Consider the following 9540-nt stretch of genomic DNA (forward strand, 5'->3'; position numbering starts at 1 on the left):
TCAGTTTTTGTCTGCTCTTTCTGCTTGCAGTATTATTGTGTATTTTCTATTCTGATTCTGCAGAGTTAATTTCATTAATAACTAGTGACCTTCAGCTGGGGCATTCTTAGCTTGTCTCTCCCAAGACATGGAAGAAAACAAGGCCATCCTCTTTTGGGTTCTATTCCTTTGTCTGCGTGATAGGATAGGACCCTCGTGCCCTTGACATCACATACCATTTAGGTCTTTAGGTTTTTGGACCTCCGGTGAATAAGCACTGTGGAAAGAAAACATCTAAGGAGAGACAGGGGCAATACCCCTTTCATTGCATTTTGCCGTAATTAGTCATATTTGTTAACATATCTCGCATTATTTGCTCATGAAATTTATATGCTCTTTATCTATATGTGATTTTTCTTAGTTTGGCCAGTCTAACATAATATGAGAGTCCATTTTGTCTCAATTTAACATATCATACCATGGTAAAATCTCACATGCACTTTGCACATGTCATGCCATAGCATCAGTGTGACCTATTTAACTATTTTTTATATATAGGCTATGTGTGGCATGAAAGCTTCGACATTGGGAAACATACACACAGCCCCTTCATTACACGTGGATTCACCTTCCCAAAATTTGTGCTGGACAGTTGATTGAAATTTCAATAATTTTCCTATTTGACAGATGACAGCAGTAAAATCTCAGGCCGGGGGGACCTGATTGGGGACATGGATTGCCCTGATTCTCTGAGGGTCGTCGCCATCCATGACCCACATGTACATATGATCACAGCACCGACCCCTTGGCTACATCCCAAGAAGCAACTATCATTCATAGAAAACAAGTTCCACTGTGAGACAATGAACATGCAATAAGTAAAGAACCCACAGACCCATCCATGATAACCAACAAAAAACAAGTATTCCCGCATACTCAAAGAAGGAAAAATGTCCAACCCGAGCTTGGGATGTAGTGTGTCTGTGAATATACTCTGTGAATATACTATACAACTGCATCATTACCAATTGAGTATATCAAGGTTATTTAATTTTTTCTTCCATCTGTCTTTGCACTAATTGCCATGAGAGCCCACCATTGTTTGGGTTGCACTACAGCCATTAATAATTCTTATTTACATTGTTTAATTACTATTGATGAGGCATGATGGTATTTTATTATTACGCGGTCAAACAGTCAACGCGGATCCTTAAATTAATAAAGAAATTTTGGCTTGGAGGATGCTGCATCAGATGGGTCCCCCCGTAGACGCTCCATAGGTTGAAAACACCCATCAATCAGAATCATGCAGTGGGCTCCATTCATACTCAGGTGCGCATTCTGCAATACCAATAAAGTTAAAGATTTCAAATAACGAAATTTGCCTCTTCGCCATGGCATGTTTACAGTAGAGCTCCGGTGTTCCACTCTTGTTTCAAGAGGCCATTAGTCTGAATACGACGCGAATTTACCGAAAGAAATTCAAACTTTTCCGCGGTACGAGTAGCTTTAATTCGATTCAAATTGACTTGTTTTCACTCTTTTCTAATAGAAATATGTTTTGATGATGCGAATAATCAACACGAATACCTTTACCGTCCGCACCAGATAGAATTCTTGCCTCTATCGTGTGGCAGTGCCAGTCCAAGCCTTGACTTCCCATCCCCTGTAACTAGGCGGCGACTGTTCATCTTTTTCTCTTTCCCGCGCTTTAATCCAACTTTTTTCGCGGTCATTACTGACTCCATTCCGGGCTATTTATCTGATAATGCGTTTAGTCAAAGTTTTCTGCTTTCGCTTTCCCCTCACAATCCTTACTCTCTCGACCCTTTCTTGACAGTCCCCAGTTTCTCGCCAAAATCATCTCTCGTTTCCTTGCATTTTCACCATCTTCACATGACCCAGATCGAGTTCAGACCCCTTCTCGCCCTCTGAGTCCGTCTTCTTCTTCCCACTTAGATGGAAGAAGAAGAAGCGGTGAAGCACAGACTAGCACAGGGAAGCAACGGCAAGAGCAGGCTCGCGCGCACCCTGCACAGAGTCATCAGCCTCAAGACGACAGCGACAGCGAGGATCGGGTCGAGCAATGGGATCGGCATCTGCGTGCTCGCGTCGCAGGACAAGGTCAAGCACGAGGACCCGCTCGCGGACCGCAAGAGCGACGACGCCAGGGCGAAGCAGAGGGCGGTCCTCGAGGCCGTGGCGGCGAAGCTCTTCGCGGCGGGGACGGCCATCAAGGCGGCCTACGCGGAGCTCCAGCTGGCCCAGAGCCCGTACAACAGCGAGGCGATTCAGCGGGCCGACCAGGCCATCGTGGACGAGCTGAAGCAGATTTCGAGCTGAAGCGCAAGTTCCTCAAGAAGGAGCTCGACCTCTCCCCCACAGGTGACGCTGATGCTGGCGGAGATTCAGGAGCAGCAGAGCCTCATGAGGACGTACGAGATCACGGTGAAGAAGATGGAGGCTGAGGCGGAGCGCAAGGAGTCGGAGATCTCCGCGCTGAGGAGGAAGCGCGACGAGCTCGTCTCCGAGAACCGGTCGTCGGAGAAGAAGCTCAACGCGAGCGGCGTCTTGCCCCTGTTCGAGGGCTTCAAGCTCGCGTCGTTGAGCCCGACCCACTTCGCCCAAGTCCACCGCTACGCTCTACGATCCGTGAGGCACTTCGCGAAAGCCATGGCTCGCGAGATGGAGACGGCGAACTGGAACCTCGACGAGGCCATCCGATTCATCGAGCCGCGAGCGAGGTTCGCGAAGCCCGGCCACCGGCACTTCGCCATCGAATCGTTCGTGGCCAGATCGATCTTCGAGGGCTTCAACTTCCCCACCTTCGGGCTCGCGAACGAGTCGTCGTCCATCGAGGAGCGAACTCCCCAAGCCTTCTTCGACCAGTTCAAGAAGCTGAAGTCCGTCAGCCCCCGAGCTTCATCGCGCGGAACCCGGGCTCGCCGCTGGCCCGGTTCGCCAAGGCCAAGTACCTCCAGCTCGTGCACGCGAAGATGGAGTGCTCCTTCTTCGGGAACCTGAACCACCGGAAGGTCGTGAGCTCCGGCGGGTGGCCGGACTCGCCGTTCCTCGCGGCGTTCGCCGAGATGGCGAAGCGCGTCTGGGTCCTGCACCGCCTCGCCTTCGCCTTCGGCGAGGAGGTCGGGGTCTTCCAGGTGGCGAGGGGGTGCAGGTTCTCGGAGGTGTTCATGGAGTGCGTGGCGGAGGAGGCCCTGCTGCTGCAGCAGGCGCCGCCGCCGCCGCCGTCGGCGGACCCGGATCCGGACCTGAGGGTCGGGTTCACGGTCGTGCCCGGGTTCAAGATCGGGAAGACGGTTATACAGTGTCAGGTCTACTTGTCGCCGCCGGCGAGCGCTCCGGCGAGTAGTTGATTGTAGCCTGTAGGGTTTCCCCGGCGGTAAACTGTATATTTGCTGTTCTTTCCGACGTGTAAAGTAGAGGAGATCCTGTTGTCTCACGCGCTCTATTGCACGCTCCGGCGACAGGCGTGGGTGAGGTTTTTTAATGTTAGGGATGTTAAAAGACGAGGTTACGAAATTAAATTACGACAAGACGGCGCGAACGAAAGTGCACGCATCCGACATCACTTTTATCAGTGTCCTAGCATGCCTAACATTGATCGAAACATCACTCATAACTTGACATCTTCCAAAAAAGGAGATGGTCTGTACACCCTTTTTGATGTTCTTCAATTTGATCTTTCAACTCTAATTATGTTTGATTTGATTCTTGCATTTGCTTTAATCAAATCAAAGCCCTGATTGATTTGTTCCATCAGCATTTCGCTTGTTAGTAGAGGAAAGAGATAAGAAAGAGGACGGAAAAAGGGGAAGCCATTGCCTGCTCCTTCAACCACGAGGATCATGTGGTTGCATTGAGGGTTGTCGACCCACATGTGGCCACCGGCGAGATCCTACTAGCCCTTGTCAAATATAGGTGAGCACAAGCATACAATCTTAAATCGAATGATATTGCTCATTGCTGCCCAGTGTGCAAGTATCAAATTAGCTCTTGTGATCGCCATTGAGAGTTAACGCTCGCCTTTATTTGTGGAAAAGACGAGGAACAGCTACTTGTGCCGAGACCCTAGTGAGGGTTGTTAGCTCTTATCGGCGATGAGGGGGTCGATGGCGCCCCTCCCACCTTTCTCTTCTTGGCCCCTTCGCCCATCTCTAATGTTCCTCTTCTTTAGTCCTTTTTTAAAAAATAGAGCGTATCTGTACACTTGAATAGTTATGTTAGTCAATTTGATCCCAAAACTATGTTGAATGGTCATGTCAAATATTAAGGACTAAATCAATTAAGAGGACGGAATCATTTTGATTAAAAGAACGTAAGGCATCGAACTGACACAAAATTAAAGTAGAAGAATTAAATCAAACGTTTGCGAAGAGTACATGGACCATGTTTTATACTATCCCTAATTTTCATGTTAATTGTACATTGCAAGACCTCGGTTTTACGATAAGAGCCCACATAAATAGAATTCTGGACCCTACTATTCCAATCCAGTCAATCTTCTAGGACATAAATGCCATTGCAAAGTTACCTATTCTTGATAACACGTATATATAGAGAAAACATGGGCTAAACATATAGGATGTAGTCCAAACCACGTTTGATTAGATACCTACAAAACCAAAAGAGTAACACAAACATATATATAAAAGAGGAGGATCAGAATTTGAATTTACAATCTGCTCTTATACCATATGAGATATCCGTAAATAATTGTTTTTCCCTTTAAATCAAAGATGTTTCGCAAAAGGTTACGATCCAAATTCGATCGGGGATAAACCGTCTCGCCTCACGAAATATTTCCTCGGATTCTTGATCAGCATGCGGGACTTTCTCAGGATTTACTAAATAAGAGCAGCAACAGCTTGCTGGGTATTTTTGGGGAAGGACCGTGCGATGCAGCAGAGGCATCTCCCGGTTCGCACGTGAAAATGACAGTGGGGACATAAAGAAAGAGACAACAAAAGTGTCGGGTGTTCCTAGCGATCGGAGAGGGACCAACCATCTCTTTCTTTGTCTCTTCCTCGTAATAAGGAGAAGGCCTCCTAGACCGCATGATTTGTTAGTGCTCAGGATTGAAGGATTTTCAGTTCAAGAATAGGACGTCGTTCCGCTAAAAATCTCACCGATCGCGCCTGTACATTGCCCTGGATTCGGGCCATTTGTTAGTGTCGGGAGTCTAATTTATCGGATTCCTAGATCTCTGCGGTCGTGCCCTTGAATTATGAAGAGGAAAAGGAAATCTTCACGAGGGAGGCTGGTTTGTCTCGAGGTTTCCTAGGCCCTGTACAAGCATATGCCTAGACAGGCGAGAGACCACCTCTGCAGCTGCTATTTAAAACGGTTTGATGGACATGTTTGTCTGGTCTCTGCTGCTGCTGCCGCTGCCGCGGGCAACCATGCAACATCCTTTTGCATTATTTCCCTCTCCATCTTTCTGGTTTTCTTTTATGACAGGGCACACCTGTCAATCCATCAATAAGTCCCGAATATTTCAAAATACTGTCCGATTTCGCGAAACTACTTATTAAATATGGTGCGAGGACTTAGACCTGTATTATTAGGTACCTAGCATGATTTTTGATCGGTATATAAGTCCCGATATTTCCAAATACTCGCCGGTTTCGCGAAACTACTTATTAAATATGGTGCGAGGACTTAGACCTGTATTATTAGGTACCTAGCATGATTTTTGATAATTTTTTCCTGATCCAAAGCATTTTTTTTTCTTGAATTACAAATCAAAAGTTGAGACTCTTGTAAAAGTTTAACGAAATGTTAAAATCTTTATTGTTAACAGTTACGCTATTTGTAAAGTTTCAACGTCATATATATTTATCTTAGTGTGTATTGATTTTCTCCAAACATTGTCCCAGTTAATGTTTAGCAATAAATTATTCAATTGATGTCACTAACGAGAGAGAGTTGACACTCAAATCTTTTTTTTTTAGAATAGCAAATTTGTTTTGTGTTTGGCACATTGAGAAGAACATTATGCCAAAATGTAAATCTCAATTTGAAAAAGGAACAAATTGAGATTCTTTTATCTCGACCGGTTCTAGGTTTTAAACTCCAGAGTGAAGCAATGATGAAAATATTCAACAAGTTGAAAATCATTATAAGAAAAGGCCATTGTTTCTATACAAGCAATATGAGATTGCTTATATAGAAGGTAAGCCTCATCATCTTCGTATTCCTCCGTTCAAGAACTTATAACTTGTGTCTCAATATTTGCTTTAAAGGAGCTCTCCAGGTCATATGAGATTGCTACAAGTAGGGTTGAGCTGCCTACTTGTACCGGGAATTTTACACAATACATGCGTGCATGAGTTAAGATTAAGATATATATATATATATATATATATATATATATATATATTTTTTATGGTTTACCTCTTGATATAATTAATTCACAATGAAGAGTCGATATAAAGCCTTTTCTGCATCATGATATTTACTCAAAATAATGGAGAAGATTCATTTAACAAGCAATTTCATGAGTTGGAAAGGAAGTCATGAATGGACTCTTTCCAAAAAGGAAGTTGTTCGATAGCAAATTTGAGCAGTTTATACGGGCAACTGATGCTTTCTTACATGAGCCCTTAAGCTCTATATCATAAAGGTTGTTCTTTCGGTTAGAAAACTATAAGGAAAAGCAAGTCTAGATAACATGGTCCTTTGACATTTAAGATTTGTTAAAGGGCGAAGAGATGTGGTATCTATGTTGTGGTTGAGCATGTATATCGAAAGGCAAAGATCTCGAGTCAAACTGACATACTTGGACCATTGAAGTTCAGGTGCTCGAAATATAATGGGCACAGGACTCAAGTACGCAAAAACTGGGAGACCTAGTCAAAGGTTGGGTTTTCTAACACTACGACATTGAAAGTTACTCCTTTATTATTATTTGTCTTATGTAAATAATGTCTATTATTGATGTAGTTGAAAACATTTATCATCTAATTTAGGTAAAAGAATTTTCTAAGAGAAAAGCCTTTTTTAAGGGAGAAAAGTAGCTGAATAGACAATATTTTTTGGTTGCACATGCAACTTATTACTATTGCAGAACATTGGTTCCATAAAAACCATTATCTTTTGTTCAATGGAAATTCCTATTCATTTAGAATGACCAAAAATAAAACATGTACTTGCGGGTTAATTTACGTATAGTTACTATTGTCATAAATTTTCTTGTTAACAGCTGATTTTCCATTTGATCGTGTTTTAGGCAGTTTTTTCTATGGAGTTTGCATGACCATAATGGAAGTTAAGTGTTTTGAATGCGCTTTAGTTGTCGTATTGTTAATTTTCTTCCCAAAAAATCTTTAAGAAAATTGGGTAGTGATGGGAAGAGAAATGGATAAAGTTGGAGTATTGGATTTACCGGATAAAATGAAAGTTGAGAAGTTAAATTACATGAAGTATCACATAACGTCAGATAGTAAAATTTTAACAAAATCAAGTTCATTGATAAAACTAGTAGATGATTCTTACACTCACTCCTATTAGTGTTTAGATCAGCTTAGGATTCCTGGTACAAAATTAGAAAACCTGAATATTCAAATCATTTTGTATTAACAAAACGACTAGTTGGCGATCTTCTAAATAAACTATTTTTCAGGAAAAGTGGGACACCGGTTGCATCCTAAATAAGGAAAAAAAAAAAGCAAAAGAATAAAGAAAATAAAAACCAGACAAAAAGAAGAAAAAAAGATAATAAATAAGCTTAAATTGGGAATGCGCCCCTGCATTTGACCTTATTCTTGGTTATGAGGCTAGAAGTATCATGGGTTTTATCCCCCAAAAAAGGCCTCAATTTTCATCCGGGGAACAAATTTGCCTTCAACTTTCAAATGCCTCCTACAAAGGGTCCTAACTTTTACCCGTTTTGTCCTTAACTTTAAAGTCTCATAAAAATGTGATTTTCACCTGCGAGACAGGTAGAGAGAGAGAGAGAGAGAGAGAGAGAGAGATTTGAGGCTATTAATTCGTCCATGAGATATTTTTAGGGCTTCGATTTTGGGGCTCGTTTCCATCAATTTGAGAGAGAGAGAGAGAGAGATGGGGGCTCCATTTGGGGATTTGGGTGTTGATATGGGCAAACCCCGACTGTATGGAAAATGAAAAATGAACAGAACTTATGTTACAAAATCGGAATCAAAATGTAAAAGGAAGATGCGTAATTTCTTCAAGCAGGAAGCGGGTGAATGACGTGGACTAAAAATCATTTTCCATACTGTTAGGTTTCTTACGCTCGATTTGGGGCCTTGTTTGCGCTCCATTTGGGGGATTTGGGTGTCGATATGGGCAAACCCCCACAGTATGGAAAATGAAAAATGAACAGAGCTTATGTTACAAAATTGGAATCAAAATGTAAATGTCGGAGATGTGGTAATTGTCATTGACCACATCATCCTTCTTGCTCCAAGTTGAATCCGGCTTCATCAATGGCCTCTCCGAATCCTCTCAATGGATGGATCCCCCCTGAACCTGGCTCCATTAAAGTGAATATGGATGGAGCCCTCCCTGATGCCTCTGAAGTAGGGTCGATTGCGTGCTTGTGTTGTGATCATAACGGCACCTTGCTCAACGGCTATGCCCAGAACGTTCAGGCCTCCTCACCCCTTCAAACAGAAACCCTAGCCTTATTATCCACCCTCCAATTTTTGTTGCGACAGGATTTTGGAAATACTCACCTGATCCTTGAATCAGATTGTCTGGAGTTGGTGGAAACCGTGAATCACCGCAAGCGACCGTCACAGGTTTGTCAATCTTCGCTCGAGCACGCCGCAACCCTTCTTCGTGAGTGCCCTAATTTTCTTCTGCAGCACTGTCGCCGTGAAGCTAATTTGGCTGCCGACTGGATCGCCAAGGCCCAAGGCTGAGGGTCTCTGCTTCTGAATTGGGCTCTTGATCTGCCCATTTCTCTCTTCAATTTGCTTTGTACTGATGCCCTCTTTAAGGGTTGTAACCTGGTTTGCTCTTAAATGTCATGCTTATGTTTTGATAAAAAAAAAAAAAAAAGCAAAGTCTAACGACAGTCAAATTTGTCATTCGACTAAAAGTTGGGGTCTTGTTAATTGGAGACAAATTAGAAAGTTAGGGCATTTTCATTGACACTTAAAATTGGCGTAAACTTGCTTCAAGGGTGAAAGTTGGCACCTCCTTTTTTTTTTTTTGGAGAAAAATCCAATTGCCATTAAAATTATTTTAGTTCCAACATCATGCTAGTGTGACCCACGATGAATGACCAGTCAATTCTAGGTGGTGGGGGGTGCCTATAGCCACTTTGTGTCGCAACAATGGGCTCACAGACCTAAAATAGACTAAAGTAGTTTTAGCTTAAGTATTTTGACGGGGGTGCGTTTGACTCTTATGGTAAAAAGAGTGCCCATTGGAGTCAACATTCACTTAAAATTGATGGACAAGGATAAGATCATAACATGAGGGATCTGTTAAAGAGTTATCCTCTTCAAAAGTCAAAAGAGACAGATAATCACCTAAGCATACGAGCATGCGCAATTGTTCAGTAGCATAAAT

The 9540-nt window shown here is 43.0% G+C and overlaps 1 protein-coding gene and 1 pseudogene across 1 annotated transcript; both read left to right on the forward strand.

Moving 5' to 3' along the window:
- Positions 1-2342: 2342 nt before the first annotated feature.
- Positions 2343-3439, forward strand: LOC120293275 (annotated as a pseudogene).
- A 5008-nt stretch (positions 3440-8447) lies between these two features.
- On the forward strand, positions 8448-8885 carry LOC120293901. Its single transcript, XM_039313703.1, has one exon. The coding sequence runs from the start codon at positions 8448-8450 to the stop codon at positions 8883-8885; it is 438 nt and encodes a 145-aa protein (XP_039169637.1).
- The last annotated feature ends 655 nt before the right edge of the window (positions 8886-9540 follow it).

Source organism: Eucalyptus grandis, chromosome 5 (assembly GCF_016545825.1).
Source record: "Eucalyptus grandis isolate ANBG69807.140 chromosome 5, ASM1654582v1, whole genome shotgun sequence".
Lineage (NCBI taxonomy): Eukaryota > Viridiplantae > Streptophyta > Magnoliopsida > Myrtales > Myrtaceae > Eucalyptus > Eucalyptus grandis.

Bases quoted from the DNA above. Each gene is read 5' to 3' on its own strand.
- LOC120293901 (XM_039313703.1), top strand. From the start codon at position 8,448: ATGGCCTCTCCGAATCCTCTCAATGGATGGATCCCCCCTGAACCTGGC.